This window comes from Brachionichthys hirsutus, unplaced genomic scaffold (assembly GCF_040956055.1).
Source record: "Brachionichthys hirsutus isolate HB-005 unplaced genomic scaffold, CSIRO-AGI_Bhir_v1 contig_176, whole genome shotgun sequence".
NCBI lineage: Eukaryota > Metazoa > Chordata > Actinopteri > Lophiiformes > Brachionichthyidae > Brachionichthys > Brachionichthys hirsutus.
This window is the reverse complement of record NW_027180392.1, coordinates 1-17189: the sequence shown is the minus strand read 5'-3', so window position 1 is coordinate 17189 and position 17189 is coordinate 1. Positions and strand designations below refer to the sequence as shown.

The 17189-nt window shown below is 42.3% G+C and overlaps 1 protein-coding gene across 1 annotated transcript; it reads right to left on the bottom strand.

Moving 5' to 3' along the window:
• Window positions 1–1833: 1833 nt before the first annotated feature.
• On the bottom strand, window positions 1834–12530 carry LOC137914522 (constitutive coactivator of peroxisome proliferator-activated receptor gamma-like). Its single transcript, XM_068758063.1, has 16 exons — window positions 12395–12530; window positions 11763–11953; window positions 11363–11496; window positions 11077–11199; window positions 10699–10890; window positions 10287–10557; window positions 10012–10195; window positions 9776–9877; window positions 9391–9563; window positions 7546–7638; window positions 4784–4990; window positions 4470–4599; window positions 3628–3640; window positions 3383–3470; window positions 1981–2215; window positions 1834–1889 (listed from the first exon to the last, which is right to left on the bottom strand). The coding sequence occupies exons 1-16, from the start codon at window positions 12528–12530 to the stop codon at window positions 1834–1836; spliced, it is 2328 nt and encodes a 775-aa protein (XP_068614164.1).
• Between the last annotated feature and the right edge of the window lie 4659 nt (window positions 12531–17189).

Here is a 17189-nt window from a genome sequence, read left to right as displayed (position 1 = left end):
TGCCGATCTTTATAATAGAGTTCAAATTGCGGTTCTAAACGTCCATTTTGTCTCCTTCAAACCTGAAGAACTCAGCTAAAGCGTTTAAAAAAAAGTGTGTGTGAATCCAGAGATTAAAGTAAAAATAGAATAATGTATAGGAACCTTGAAGGGTCAACCTCATTTCATCAACATGTGGGAATTCCTTCAGCTTTCCAGTCAATTCCTAAACATAAACATATCCAACCCCACACAGAGAGAGAGAGAGAGAGAGAGAGAGAGAGAGAGAGGGAGGGAGGGAGGGAGAGCGAGCCAGGGGTTGCTTGACAGGCTATTTGACTGAATTGCCTATTGCCATGGTTACAGCAGCACTCCATCAGTCCATTCAAGGAACAGATGGCCGATGTGCAACAGGAGGCATATGTTTCAGTGAACACACACACACACACACACACTGGTATCCACACGAGGAGAGGCACACAGTCCCGACTCCGACAACACTCTCTGTCTTACACACACACAGACACACACTTGGATGCGCTCTTACTCAGAGGGAGGGTATTAAACAACCAGCAGCATATGTTCCACTAGTCAGGGAGCATTCATTCAAAAACAGAGAGGGAGAAGAGGAGGAGGGAAGGGGCCTGTGCAGGGGCGAAAGATGGCGATAGACCAAAGGCTACTACGTCCATGTATCTTCTCCGAGGTCGACCTCCTTGATGGATGTAACAAATCTGTTGACCTGCTCCGGCGTGGAATCGACTTAGCTATAATATGACACTTGTTAGAAATCTCTATCTCTAATATTAAATGCACAGTATTCCAAAACGCAAGTGTACCCCCATTTTCTCCAAAACATTGTGATAATATCCTCAATCCGGATCCAATCCGGATGACATTCGGTGGTAAAATAGAGGTTCCCACCCTACATGATTGTGTAAAATTCCATAAACATAGATTAATAATCAACCGGCATATCGAGGAGCAGATTTTGAAGTTCCATTAACTGAAAAAATGTCAAAGAGATCCAGATTCCAGGATCGCTTCTGGATCATCCCCGAAGATTCCAATTTACTGTAAATCTCATCAAGATCCATCTGTAATGTTTTGAGTTATCTTGCTAACAGACAGACAGACAGATAAAAGCTGGCAAAAACATACCGTCCTTGCCGGGGGTAATAATAGAGTTTGATATGAACCTCTTTCTCTATTAGCGTCCAGTAAATTATATCACATGCAGAAACTCTGTTTGCTTAAATTTGCTTTGTACATGTCACAAATAGCATCGCTTTATAGAGGTGTAGAGATTTCCCGCACTGATATCCCATTTCAGGTAATATTTGACGCAGCCTTTTTTTTTGTCTGTGCAATTAAACGGATTTTGCCACTGGCTATACACAGCTTTTTGGGATTTTTGCCCTTTAAGTGTCCCTGATGAGAAGGAAAAACAGATTTGAGGATCAGCCATTAATCCACTTCTTAGTCTCTGTTTGATTTAGCTCATTTCTGAGCCACTCTAGTTTTAGTGAATTCACACAAACGCTGTTCATCTTCTTCACAATAAGGAGAGATACTGCAGATAAAGGAAGGGGTTTTAAATTATTTACTTTGAAGTACCTCTACAAGATTATTCGGAGATGACAAACTGAAGTTAAAATGCCAGATTAAATCCTAATCCCTCCAATCTGTCGAATCTTGATCCCCGTTTCTCTTCCTACTGCATCCTTTAGACAAACATTCCTGGCAGGTAATTTCCTAATCCGTTTGCTTAAAGAAATGTGATTCCTTCACTCCTTTCACCGCATCTTTCCCATCCTCCAAACTTGTCAAATCCTCGCTTTTTAATCTTCCACTTCACTCCCCTCTGTTCACATTCATGTTACATTCCGGGTGGAGGAGGCTGTGACCATCTGAGTGGAGACAGGAAAACACAACAGGTCAGGTATACAGAACAGAATAAACACTGGAGGAAAAGACATTTCAGCTCCATGCTGGAATTACCGCGGTGCCAGTCGGTATCTTCCTCCAGTGCAGTGTGGTCGTCTTCTGGATTGTTTTGGAGGTCCTCCATCATTATAGAAATGAGGTTGGGAGTGAAAAAGATGACTTCCTCTCGATCCTCCTCCTCCTTCCCAACGTCTATCTCTGAATTGGCTTTGATCTTGCCTCTTGTTGTCTCTTGTTGTCTCTGCCATTTCCATTTCCCTCCACCTCTCACCGTCACCTGGTGCCTGATCTGAAAGTAAGAAATAACAAACAAACAAAATTAGCCTTAAAATGAATACGTGCTGATGACATTCTCTTCATTTGGAAATTAAAGAGATAGATAGAGAAAACTTTATCAACTCCTCGGGGAGGCTCCCTCGGGGAAATTAGGGTTCCAGCAGCATCACTGAGCACACAGAGTAGTAGAGTAGAGACGTTTAAAATATACAGCAAAATAAGACTACAAATAAGCATAAATACAACTGATTTTAAACCATTTTAAAAATGCTTTAAAGAAAAATGTAAAAACTCGAACAAAGAAAAAAATCTGATTTCTAGGACAAGCAGGCAGAGGAGATATTTGCTGAGGAGACTAAACATCAGGCCTGATTCCAAACAGAAACCAAACCGGGCCCTCAATGATACCACATAGCGCCACCACTGCTCTCACGCAAACTCGTACCCTCTGTGCCTCTCTCTCCAACACACACACACACACACACACACACGCTCCATATCCCCACAATTCTGTAGTAATGACTGGTGTCTGCGTCTGGCAGAAACAAAACACTGAGGTACAGAGAGTGCACAGCCCTCCATCTGTAAAACCAGAAGCATCCTCATGAGACCCACAAGGGTTGACTTGGGCAAAAAGCAGACAGTTTGGCGCAATTCTGAGACTATGCGCCAACATGGCGCACAAAGAACCGCCCTCAAAGGGTTTGTAAGTCACAGGGTTCAATAGAAACTACAGGCTCACATTTCATGCGCTACTGCTGAGTCGTCTTCCGAGACGAACCGCTCTCTGGCACCAACAAGGGCACAGTGGCACGTCTCGTCCACCGACAGACGGCATTAACATGCAGTGCAGATGAATGAAGAGGAATGGAAGAGTATGCCTATCGCACAAGCACACTAACATATCCAGGGAGGTGTCGCCGTTAAAAACACGAGAAGGCTGCCCCAGCAGTACAAAATAATGAAAAGAAAAAGAGAATGAGAGATAAATAAAAGGAGGACGACGGTGGGGAAGGGGAGCGTACGAGGGGAGGGAAGTCTGTAATCAGTTAGCCTTGATATGCGTCTTAAAATAGAGCTCTCTCAGCCTATAAACAGAAACCTACTATTACTAGTGCACTGACAAAGCAGGTCTCGGTTCCAAGCATGCACGCATGCACGTGTATGCGCGCACACACACTGTGGTGCGCTCGAAGGCCACAGCACACATGGAGCTCATTACTGCACGGCCCTCTGGGTAATGTGGTACTCTGAGGGACACCGGAGAACTACAACCACAGACAGATTATCGTTCTGATTCTTTTCGTTTGTTTGTCCAGGAGAATTTTCCTCAATTTCCAAGATGGGTGATTTTCTTCTGCTGCTCAGATCTCAGGCGGCCTCCTGAGGTCTCTATTCTTTGAGCAGTGATCATGAACAAAATACCGAACTAAACTACCTGAAATACCGCAGAGAAATTAACGTTACTTTGGTGCTGCTTGTGTTTGGCATTTTGTCTCTGCATTGGAACATTTACAGCATAGAAGGAGATTTAAAACGGGAGAGAGAGAGAGAGAGAGAGAGAGAGAGCTTCCCAGTCAGATTTGCATTGAGGACATTGCGGTTAGTACGTGGAATTCTTCTTTCCCATTGGGCCACCAGTGCACTAGAAACATCATAACATTTCTTAATTTAGTTTTTTTTTTTCCTTCCTCCCTAACCTTTGTTTAAGCGTGATGGCCACAAGCTCAAAACCTTTTCTAAACTAAAATGGTAGCATATTTAGGTTAAATGACACCAAACAGAAGGTTGGGTAAGAGGAAGGAGATAAAAATGTAGGAAAGAAAATTCATCCTAAAAAGACAGCATTCTGAGTAGAGGAAACATTACTGCATCTGGGGAAAATGAAAAGTTAGAAAGCATCACAAGCTATCTTAACTATTTTAGATTTGAATTCAAAGCCAGGATGTATTATAGCAGTTTGAGGTTAATTCCTTTCCAGACCATATTTGACATGTTATTATACAAACAAATGTTTTTAAATCCATTTGGATGTTGCTAATATCTAAATCAGAATGTATATTTACAAAGAAGAATATTATGCAAAACACATTTTCTGCCTTTTGTTCTTCCTAATTGAGCAGATAAAAATAGAATTCAAACAAAATGATCAACTTGATTGTGAAATGATGAACGTGACTAATCTTGATGCTATTGAAATGTTAAAACAGAGAGAGTCTGATCGCAGGCGGGTCTATATGAAGACAGGTCTGTCAGTCATGTCTCACCTGAGTGTCCTGCTGTGGGTTTATGACTTTTTTCTGCTGCTTTTCTCCCAGAATGCAGGATTCTGCCTCGCTTCCTGCAGGCTTCCATTAGTTTTTCTCTCAGGCAGACAAACAGCGACAAACAAGACGGCTGGAGAGAAAGACAAGCAGAAAAAATTCACTTTGGATTGCACAGAAACAAAACTGTGCTGTTCATATGTTGTAAATACACAAACAGCATACAAGTACATGAGTTCGAACTTTGCCACGTTGCTTCTCTCACTACAATTTCACAACCTTTACACTCACAATCCCTTTTTTGTGTTTCCACTCACGCTGTTGTCCAGCAACACTGTTTTCTCTGTGTCGTTGTGTGCCAGCAGGTACTTTGAGTGGAACAGCCGTCCGTCGAAGCTGTGCCAAGGCATCAGGGCAGCGCTGGGCAGCGGGCAGCCGCTGGCACAGTTTGCGCCGAGCAGGTGGCTCAGCCCTCTGACATAGAGAGACCCCAGCTGCACCGCGCGACTAGAGATGAAAGGCAGCTGAGGGCAAAGGAAGAAAATAACATCAGGGTTTACATTTCGTTGGAAATCCATTTTTATTTTGAGGATTGATACTGATACCACGAGTGCAGCTAAAGCGACTCGCGTTTGAGCCGCCAGCTGCTCGTCCTTTACTTCACCGCACAAGACAATAAAATCAGCTCAAAGGTTCACAAAGCAAAAAGGGAGAAGTGGCATTAAAATCACATCAGCCGGTAGGAGGAGGATTTATATATATATTGTTATTATTATTTATATATCATGTATGCTATTTAGAAATGTTGACAACAAGTTTGTGTAGGTTTGGATCTTCGGCCAAGTGAAAGCTGAACGCTTTCAACACTGATGAAGCTACAGATACAGATTCTGGATCACTTTTTATTACTCCACGAAGGCGGAGGTAATAAATTTCTAAAATTTGAAAGAGTTTGTCTGACAGCTGCAGTGTTTTCTGTGAATAATACACAACCGGTGCTTTATAGAGTCGCAATAGGAACAAGAACAAAAAACCTTTGTTAATGTTGTTTTCTTTTGAAGTTTGGGGGTGTGACCAATGTCATACCAAAAATAAAGAAGCAAAATGGGATGATTTAAAGCTGCATGCCCTCTGCTACAATTAAAAAAAAAGGCCCACCCCAGTGGTTAAAGAAATATTTTAAGCCAGAGTTTAATGGTTTCTTGGCTTCCACATGCCCGACCCTCCCACTAAACGATCTCTGATGAAAACATAACCTCCCTGGTTGAGGTAACACACCCACAGGTTGATAGGTAACTCCATAAAGATAACATTTAATGTCAAATCACTGAGAAGAAACGGCAGCAGGGAGGAGAAACAAGAAACTTGAAGAGGACAATAAAAAAAGGAGGACGAGGGCGAAGGGAGCAAGCTAACGGTAACAACAGCAGGCAGATGTCCTGCGTGTGCGTGTGTGTGTGTGTGTGTGTGTGCGTGTGTGCGTGCGTGCTTTCAGCTCTCACCTGTCCTCCGGCAGATAGCACTACTGATAATGGCGATTATGTGTATACACACACACACACACACACACACGCAGACAGTTACAGACACACACACTCAGACAGCCCTGCCTGCCACCTGCTTCCAGTCAAACACAGCTTTACCTTCTGGAACAATGGCCTGAAGGAGCACACAAACACACAAAGAGAGAAAAACACACAGAGCAACCCGAAGACAGAAAAAGAAAAAGTAGTAAAGTGTCAAAAGTGAAAGATCATGAGAACACACAAAGAGAGAGAGAGAGAAAGAAAGACACAAGTGTGTGTGTGTGTGTGTGTGTGTGTGTCCGTCCAGCGGGGTGGAGCGTGCTTGGTGTAAATAGCTCCATGTGGTGAGCGTTAGCCAAGACAGACAGGCTGCTGTCGCCAGCACACTGTCAGACACGCACGCACACACACACACACACACACACACACACACACACACACACGCACACACAGTCCCATGGGGAGGAATGTTGAAATGAAACTGATGCATCCCAAAAGCTACCCACAAACCCTTTCTCCTAAACAGACACACACACACAAATGGTGTGACACATATTATATATTCTTATCTTTGTTTTCTCTTTGTGTGTGAAACTGAATATTCATTTCCACTGTTGGTGTGTGTGTGTGTTGGGGGGGGGGGGGGGGGTATGAAGTTAAACTCATGCTCTGACCCTCCCCCAGACAGTAAAGTCAAATCAACAACAAGCACTAATGATTATGTAAAACAGACAAACAGCTCAAATACAAATTGTTACACACAAGTATGATAAATAAATGGAACCACAGCAAGGCAGCAGGCAGCGCGTCCCTTAACTGGGAAGCACGATTCTTCTCCGTTCATTAGTCAGATCAGCCAAGATCACTGAAGGCGCAGTGAGACGACGGGGGTATGACTGACTGGCTGAATGATCGATTCAGATCCAAATTAGAAATTCTATCTACACATTTAAACTGTGAAAAAACTCATTTACACTGACATTATATTTTTCTGTATTTTATCTAATAAAGAGGAGCTGCACTTAAAGTTCCCATTATTTGATCATCAGCTATAAAGAAAATACAGTAATAATGATCACAAATTGACTTCAGTTACCTCAGCTGTTGCAGCGATACCACAGCAAAGCATCTCTTTCACATTGTGTCTGCAAAATTGTACGATTTCATTTTTCAAATGCACGTAAATAAATTTTTAAAACCAGGAAACTGAACCTTTTTAAATTCTAAAATGGTGAGAAATTTACTTGATTTTTTTCAAAAACTTACAAAAAGTCATCTTTGCAACCACATTTATTAAAAAGAAATTGTTTGTTTGGGACTCCGTTTTGTCAATGAAGACATTTTTCTGAGCCGGGTTTTCCACAACGTGTTTACTGTAAACTTTCCATTTTGTCTTTATGCAAGAGGAAACTACTCTCAGGTTTATGGGGACAAAACATTTGGATGAAAGTTCAAAAATGGATTTGCTCTTTTTCAAAACCAGTAAAAAAAAAAATCTTCTAAAAAAAAAAAAAAAAATCATTGTGTTGCTTGTGTTTACACCTGCTTCTGACCTTGATCTGTTGAAGCTCCTGGGGGGATTTTAGTCTCAGACACACAGCCTGACTCAGGTAAGCATCTACGTCCTCCTCAGACAACGTCTGAACCTAAACACACACACACACACACAAATACATGGTTAGCCGATGCAGTCACACCCCGATGCGGCTTCTGTCTGGGTCCGTTTGTATTGTCTGCTCTCTGTGCGACAACTCAACAGAGAAAGAAATGATGCTCAGTGCGGAAACAATGCTGCCCAGTTGTTTACAACACAAACAAACCCCGTAGCGGTTTAGGAACGAGGGAATGCGAATGCAGTCCTGATCTGACAACAATAGCTCATGTTGTCTGTTAGCCCGTCCACTCGTCTAATGGTCCGTCAGAGCAGCTCTCCTGCCTGTCTGTCATTTAAATAACTGGCTCCAAGTGCCAAGTCTGTCTGCTCGAACTAACGGTCTGGAAAGATGCCTGACGGTCTTCCCTTCCTTGAGAGGATCAATTCTGTCTTTCTGAAAGGGTGTGTCGAGTCAATTTCGGTTTGTAAAGTCGAGTCCAACTGGCAAAGATGAAGGGTTACGAATCCACTTTTAAGTGTTTACCTTGGTAGCTTGAGCTGACATGACAGTTGGATTAACAAGATACATGAAACTTTTGGAACCGATCTGTATCACCATCTCAGCTACACGCTGGTGGAAGCAGGCAGGTTTCCAGCCCTGTTTGTTTCTGTATAGCAGCTGGGAGAAGGCTGCTATATTGCACACACTGATAAATGCAATCCCTCCAATATCATGTGTCATCCAGATCCATGAGTTATTCTCTGACATATTAAAGAACACGTCAAAGTATCTACTGTATAATTGTTGTTTAGCTCCTGTAAAATGTGAAACCGCACCTTTACCCAGGTGATCTGATCCTGTGATCTCTGTTGCGTTGCAGCTCAGTCATATGACGTCAAAGCACAAATCTCTGCGCTCTCTCTCAGAAAACAAGGTGTTTCACCGGGATTACAAGGAGAAACAACAGTTTATAATGTCAACTTTGCAACGGAAAATACCGACCCAATTGTTCCAAGACGAATAAAGAAACAGCTCGTGAGATATTGAAATTCCCCTGGATGGTTATCAGAGCGCTTGTTGACGTAAAAGCTGACGTGGATGATGCGGACTGCCGTGTGTAACAAACACTTGATGACAAATGAGACCATCAACAAGTCGTGTTTAACTTCATTGCAGGCTGGCAAATGGAGAATAATTGTTGTATATGTTGCAGAGTTTAAAGCCCGAATCAAAAGCAGTGTTTAACGGTCATCAAATAAATGTGTCCTTTTGACTCGTGTTGACAGAAATCACCAGGTGCAGCCTTGCTGCCCAAACACTGACTATTATCATGACTGAAATGCAAGCCGACTTCAATGTGTTCAAGGGCTCTCATTTAAGAGCTCAACGTATTGATTGTAGGCTGAGATGCAAATGGGCAGCCCCACCGGCGAAAACCAAAACAGTCATATGAACCAGCGGTGGCGATGTTTTTCAGCAACGCCCAGGCTGAAGTGGAGCAAACGGTAATTTAGCATCAGAGTAGACACTCAGTGTCATTTACAATCAGTTACAAATAACTACTTTATGATTGTTTCTATGTACCGGTACATAAATGTACTGACTGACAAACTAATGTGATTCATGAAAACGAATAAACATTGTATGTACCGGTAGAAATCGCAGATGTGGATTTTTGACATCTATTTCTAAAAGATTACACGTTTATACATCCGGACTATGGCGCGTGTTTTCCTTATTTTTGGGGTGGAATCAATACCAACAAAAAAAATTAACAAAGCAAAAAGAAAATATCCACATTACTTGGAGGACTGTGTAAGTGACCAGGCATAAAGCAGCCAACAGAGAGTCTTCAATAGCTCCACGCAGCTCAGAGAAGTCAAGGCAGTCAAAGATCGACAGGAAGGATGTCAGACGAAGAGCTGAAACCTCAGGACCAGAAGAAAACCACAGCAAGTCCAGACTGGGAATGTCACCTGCAACATTGGGACAGCAAGACAAAATGCTGCCAGTCAACAGAAGTAAAAACACATGGAATGCCGCGTGTGTGACATATTAAGCAGAACAAGTTCTCAAAGTTATTTTGGTGGCTAATGATCACGAATAGCTTTGTCACTATTTAATTAAGCAGTAATTTGCTGCTGTAACGAGATGGAAATGAGATTTCGTCTCATGTCAGAGGCAGTACATGGGAGACCGGCTAAGAGAGGGCGGACAACGTCGGCTTCCTGCAGAGGGTTTCCAGGGTAGACAAACCATTCCTTCACAGCAGGGAGGTCAGCATTGCTGCCTGAAAACACACAATTTAAAAAGTAATTACTTTGCAACACCAGTTTGAAGGATACAGAACTGTGTCGCCACAGCATGTGCATTTAAGATGTTGAATGCACGAATGCGTGCGACCATTCCAATGTATTGTCATACCATCATGGCCGTGCAACAACAACAGGCCATACATAAGCTGCCTGCAGCGTTTGTAGACGAGGGCCTGAGGTATCAACTCGGTGTCCTCCTCATCCTCCAGAGTGTTGCTACATTCAGTGACTCCCTCGCACAGGACGCTGTAAACCATGAAACCCTCTCCTGCTACATGCTTCTCTCTACACGCCTGTGGAAAACATCAAGTAACACAAATGACTTGCTAGCATGGCATTCGGTTGTCTCAAAATGAAGACGGCAAAATGAGGCGGAGGACATACCTTTAATATGTCCGGACTAACATATTTCTCAAAGGCAGGGGTAGAGGGAAGCGCAGGGATGTCACCTCGCTGAAGGGCTTCCTGTCCAGGCAGCAAGTAGCAGCAAATTCCCTTCTTCAGAATCTCTCTCTGGAAAGCTGAGAGATTCAGAGATTGTGGGATCAGACCTTTCTCTCTCTCCTGCCCGTCCCACACCGAGCTCACAAGGTGGGATACTGCAAGCACCATCTGCCCCTGAGAAACTCCAGGGTGTGGGGCAGGTTTGTTTATCCTTGGGGGGGTAACAAAAAATGGCAGTTAGTATTTTATTATATTCATTTTCTTAGAACTAAATTCAGACAATGACAAAGATAATGAGAAATGATGGCAAATAACAATAAGCAGCAGACCCTAAACTAAAAGGTCCAGACACCTGTATGCTGCCGTAGCTTCATTCCTGATGTTCTGCATCCACTCCTCCGACACCACATCATTACCAAGGAGACAGGCCAACAGCGGAAGCTGCGCAACAGTCAAGCCAACGCTTCTGCAGAACCGCCGTCGATCATACAGGACCGTAGTGAGGCTCCCTATCTGGAGCTTTGCCACAGACAAGTAGGGGGCACTTTAACAAATAAAACACACTGTTATTTATATCGGACACATTTATCAACATGAGCAACAACGCAAACGGCCAGAAACTATCGATTGATCATCGAATTCCGCAGTGCGATTCATTCTGCAGCACTTTAAAAAGTATATTTTTTAAAAACAGAAGTTTAATAGTGCAACGTGATAATCTGAGCAAAACCTGTCATATATGATGAAGTCTGAGTCCTGGCCCAGAATGCCCATACAGTTGTGCTGACAGGCGTAGCTGGCAATCTCATAGTCAGCCTCCTGGATTGAGGAAAATACCTCCTGACCCAAAGACCTTTAAAGAGCAAGAAAAGCTACATTAATGCAATAATATCAAAAGAATAATTTCATATTAAGAGAAAAATAGAAAAACATCACTTCTTTATAGCACATTATTAACTGCATGATTGTTGGGTACACATTATGTACAAGAGTGTGGCTGTGTTTTATTTCCTAACCTGAGAGCAAAGGATGTGAAAGTTGCCAGACCAGAAGGAAGACAGAAGAGCTCTCTGCCAGGCTGCTGCCCACGTGCCTTCATGTAAAGAAATATTTTACTAATTTCCCCTTTCACTCTGCGTCTTCTCTTCACCTGTGGACAGGAGAGGATGTCGTAAACCAGAGATGAGGATGTAAGTAAAATAACAAGATGTTTTTGTGTGTTCGGCTTTCAAGCTCTGAAGGCTAAGAAATTATTATCAGAGAATGACGTTGGTGCTAAAAAAAAATCTAACAAATGCTATAAGCTGACATGAGTAGAGTAACAGTCTATCAAGAGGTGGGAATATAAGATGTGTTTAAAAAATATAAAATAAAAAGAAGAATTGAACACCACAGGTTTACGGTTTCTTTTCTCACCCACTCTGCTCTCTTCTGCTCCTTCACCAATCCGTCAAAAAAAAAGACCAGCCTGATGCCTGCCGAGGTGAAGGCCCCCACCCAGCTCCTCAGCACATCCATGTATTCCCTCCACTGGCCCCCACATACCCAGTCCTTACATGAGTACCAGTGGCGCAGGCAGGCCATACCATCCACAGCGATTATTGGGCCTTTAAGTAAGAAAGTACCGGTAATTAGTCACAGTTTTTGGATCACCCCCCCCCCCCATGGACAAGATCGACATATTGCATTTCAAGGCAAGTTCATTATCTAAATATCTCAACATTCCTGGTTTACATACACACATCACATACATGATTAATAGTACGCTTAGTTATAATGTAAAGAGAATGTCTGGTTGCTCCATCACAAATTACTATCACGACATAACAAGAAGCAAGCACTAAACGAGTCATCCATTCATAATATGCTTTAGTTCTATTTGGCTATTTCCTGACAAATAGTTCTGAATCTGGTATTACAGAAAATAATAAAGAGTTTTGCTTCGCTGCATCTCCTCCCCAAACTATAAGGAAGGAGTACAGCTAGTGGAAGCCTAAACTTCACACCATGGATGATTTCTTTGTCACGCTTGTACACTGAAACTCAACCGGTGGTGTTCGGTGAGGCTGCGCGGTCCTGGTTGCTCCTGGCAACATGCTGTCCAGCCATTTCTCTCAGGTTTACGCTCACGCAGGCTTCTGGACAGCAGCGTTCCACAAAGGACTGAAGACCTTTCACGCCCATTCCTGCAGAAATAGACCAGATGAAGACAGCAGGAGTTCATTCACAAGACGCTGCATTTGACACTGTTCGTGACATCTGCCATTTTAGACTGATACTGCAAACACACTTGCACCATGACAGGTAGCATCGAGCCACTAAGCTGCATTCCGAAGCTGCAGCGTTTCCTGTTCGTGCGCGCGAAACGTGTTAAATAGAAATTACTGTCTGTAAATGCGTTTTCCATTTGTTATTGCGTCACACAACAAGCACTTACTATAAAGTCAAGGCGTGCACGAGCAGCAGTGTGTGTATCCGTGTTGTGTTTTCTTGGTTCAAATTCAACATTACTTCCGGTGTTTTGCGTCAAACGTCATCACGTTGCAAAACAAAAGCCACGTGCTCGGCGCTCGAGGCCCTTCAATGTGCGATATACCGGACATATAAATTAAATGGATGATTCTAATAATTGAGATCATAACGACTGATCTACTTAATACTTTAAGTTACGGACAATATTAGATAGATAAAGCATTCATTCATTCATATTAGATCATGCTCAATTGTTGTTTCTGTCCTCTTTTTTATTTCTTTATTTCTTAATATACTTTATTAACTAAATTATAGCTTTAAAATTATTGTTTTTGAATCTATCTATCTATCTATCTATCTATCACAAATGGAATGGAACCACCGTCATAATTTCCCTGCAGTCAGAGATGGGCTAATTTCTCTCCAGGCTCTCGTGGACAACGAGGGCTCTTTTCTTTAGTTACAAAGCTATTAGGTCTACTTTCACTACACAAAGCCCCCCCGTCTCTTCCACACTATTGTGTCAGAGAAGCAGGAATAAAGAAAGCGACATATGCTAGATGTCAGTCCAGCTGTCAGCATCTGTCGTCCCTCAGCCAGATGCTTTTTAGCTGTGAAGGACAATCAACAGTCAACTGGAGCTGCGTGATCCCTTGATTGGACTGGAGACTCCGGAATATGTTGGAGGTTTGCTTTCAAAAACACCAATCGAAACTCGATTTTCATTTTTTGGTCTATGAAGTGATCACCATAACATTATGGATGCACTTATGTTAATTGATCAGCTGCTTTATGTTTTTCCTCTTCGAACATTTGTCTTAAAGTCACACATTCGCATTCAAGATTTAAATGTTCTACAGTTGGTTTCGTTGTTGTTTGATAATCGGACAAAATTGCTATTTTTAGTTGCTGTGAAAACTCTACGCAATAAAGCGTGAACTACAATATCAGCATAATCCGCCAAAAAAGTCAAGCAAATCATAACAAGGATTAAAACGAACAGGAAATAAAAGACTGAAAAAACATTCACACAAAACAAGCACTGCTGGGCAAATCAGCTCTAAAGATAGTGAAAGGTTTAAAGTTGCCCTGAACAGCGACTACATTTTCTAGACTGGAGTGAACTGACTACAGACTGTGGAAGATCTCTATTTATAATTTGGTTTAATATCTCTAACCATGAAATATAATCAAATCCATGATTAATTATAGTAAAGGTGGTTTAGTTTCTGTGAAGAGCAGAAATGGACAGTTAGGCAAAGTATCTACGGTAATCATAGAAATATGTTGTTATATAATCCCAAACCATTTTTGTGTTAACTTTATTCGTATTGTTCGCATTGTATTCGTAGACATGTGGGTTGCCATTCAATGCATGGATCCCTTCTGTATGAATACAAACTATGAGAAGTAAAATACAACTAATCCTAAATCAGTATTTGGATCTGTTGTCTATTTGTGTTCTTTTTAACTTCCTCCCCCTTCTCCTACACTCTACCTTGCCCCCCCCCCCCCCTGTTGCCCCCACTGCCCACTCCTGACCAATGCTTGACTCAGTAGAAACAGGGACAGATGTTCTAGGAGCACACGACTGCCCCCCCCCCCCAATGCCTCCCAATTGTACTGGATCAGCAGTTAACCCCCGGAGAGAATTGACCATACAAGCACACACACACACACTAAAAGCACTGCGGCACACACTGGCTCAACAGTTGTTCAACTGAATGAACAACACACACACACACACACTCACACACACACACGCACACACACACCAAGTGCTGTCCAAAGCCCCTCGGTTTGCCTGATAGGAGGCACCCTGGGGTCAGGCCTGGTGTCAGCGTCCAGAGTCCAGGGTCTCTGGGCAGCTGGCCCGGCTAATCCTGCTGCTGGAGGCCACTGGTTCTCAAACCAAAGGCCAGGGATCCCCTGGGGGGAAGGCAGGGATCTCTGGGACCATGGTGTTTGTGATTTGTACACAATGTGGCATAAAGCATCGTCACACAGAAGTCTGAAAGCTGGATCATTGTCTTCATCACAAACGTCCTGTGATTTAGCTTCTAAAGCAGCTTCAGTCGCCATTAAGAACACTTTATCACAGAGATCCAGAGTTATTAAAGGTCCATTAACAATATCAGTTATTCCATTGTGATTTACAAGAAAACATTTTTAAAAAAACAAGGAAAACTTCTGGAACATCTCTGGTTAGTGTAAAGGCATAACCACAAAGCTCAATTTTGTATTTAATGCAATTAATTTTAACTAAGTTTTGCATTTTTGCACATCAAACTTTGATCTGGATCCAGGAATACTCCCAAAATGGGACTATTGCTTTAGTAAGTAAATATATAATGTCTGCTATGAGTGGCCTTACAAACATGACAGAGGAAGTGGAGCAATCGAATGTGTGAAACACAAAAATGAAAATGACGCAATCTTAATTCAAATTTCATCACCTCATAATGAAGATCCTAACTTTTGTAAAAGGATAACGACAGCTCAGACAGACGGTCACAAAATCATCTACTACAACAGGTGTGCGGTTTGCATTGAGGCTAACAGGTGGTGTAAGTTGTTACATTACTGGCTGGGACAGCGGGGACTGTAGTAAGCCTCGGGTCTTTGTGTCTCAAGTGGGGAGGGGGACACAAGAGTGTCAAGTTTCTAACATCACAGGGTTGTTGGTCGGAGAGGCCATTATCATTACAATCAATAACAATCGCCACTGTTGAGATGGTCATTCCATCCACATCTGTCTGTCTGTCCATTTGTTAGATAGATAGATAGATAGATAGATAGATAGATAGATAGATAGATAGATAGATAGATAGATGGATGGATAGATAGATAGATAGATAGATAGATAGATAGATAGATAGATAGATGGATGGATGGATGGATGGATAGATAGATAGATAGATAGATAGATAGATAGATAGTTAGATAGATAGATAGATAGATAGATAGATAGATAGATAGATAGATAGATAGATAGATAGATAGATAGATAGATAGATAGATAGATAGATGGATGGATAGATAGTTAGATAGATAGATAGATAGATAGTTAGATAGATAGATAGATAGATAGATAGATAGTTAGATAGATAGATAGATAGATAGATAGATAGATAGATAGATAGATAGATAGATAGATAGATAGATAGATAGATAGATAGATAGATAGATAGATGGATGGATAGATAGATAGATAGATAGATAGATAGATAGATAGATAGATAGATAGATAGATAGATGGATAGATAGATAGATAGATAGATAGATGGATGGATCGATAGATAGATAGATAGATAGATAGATAGATAGATAGATAGATAGATAGATAGATAGATAGATAGATAGATAGATAGACAGTTCTGCAAAATAAATTATTCAAGATTCAAGAATCTCTTAAAATAATGGATTTTATATATGCCTTTTTATCAGGATGCATACCAAAATGTAATTTAATGGGATCTATGCTCATGCATTATTTGGATTTGGAGTAATACTTTTGAGAGCCTGACCGACAAACAAACAAACAAACAGAGGGGAAAATATAATACTGTATACCCTCCTAGACAGAGTACAGGGAGCCAGCTAATTGAGATAACACATGAAAGCACATGAAACTGTCTGATTAAATATTGTTCTCTAGTCATGTTTCTAAATCCTTCCAGCCCTGAACCCAAATTAAAATGTCTCTGTTATCGCCCCCGAGCGAACTAACACTGGTGTTATTGTTATTCGTGTGGGAATTCAGCGTGGAAGGAGGCGCTACACGTGTAATGGACCAAATTAAATAATCCAGACTCCCTGTGAACTCTGATTTCTATAACTGACCAGACAGAAGCGGCTGGCTGGCATGCTCTGTGCAGCGATGTGTGTGGGTAAGACGGTGTGATGGCAATATCGTGGAGGTTCCCACGATGGCCACACGTGCACACACACACACACACACACACACACACACACACACATATACAGACCATATGGCCGCCTCATACTGTTGCATGCCTCCACTGTGATTTGGCCCTGGACCAATCAAACGTCCAGTAGCTTCACCTGCAAGTTTAACTCCGAGAACGGAGCAGGACATGGAGGAGGAGGAGGAGGAGGAGGTGCGGCTGACTCTAGTTCAGGAGGAGGAAATAGTTCAAGAGAGGTAGAAATGAGAGAAGCCGTTTGATTGTTGTTTGGTGTTGTGGCGTTTGGTGAGCAGATGGCTGGGGGGGGGGGGGGGGGGGGGGCGTGTCTTGTCCTCGCGACCCTTCACAAATCACACGGTGTCGCCCCCGAGGAGCGCGCGACTTGCCGTTCAATAAGAATCAATGGGAATTACTTCACGAGAGAAAGGGATGAATGGGCGGC

Coding starts and splice junctions, on each gene's coding strand:
- LOC137914522 (XM_068758063.1), bottom strand. CDS start 12,530: ATGGGCGTGAAAGGTCTTCAGTCCTTTGTGGAACGCTGCTGTCCAGAA. Junction 7,639..9,390: donor TCACTTACACAGTCCTCCAA/GTAATGTGGATA, acceptor GTGTGTGTTTAG/GTTCAGACGTTGTCTGAGGA. Junction 4,991..7,545: donor AGGAGCTTCAACAGATCAAG/GTCAGAAGCAGG, acceptor CTTTGCCCTCAG/CTGCCTTTCATCTCTAGTCG.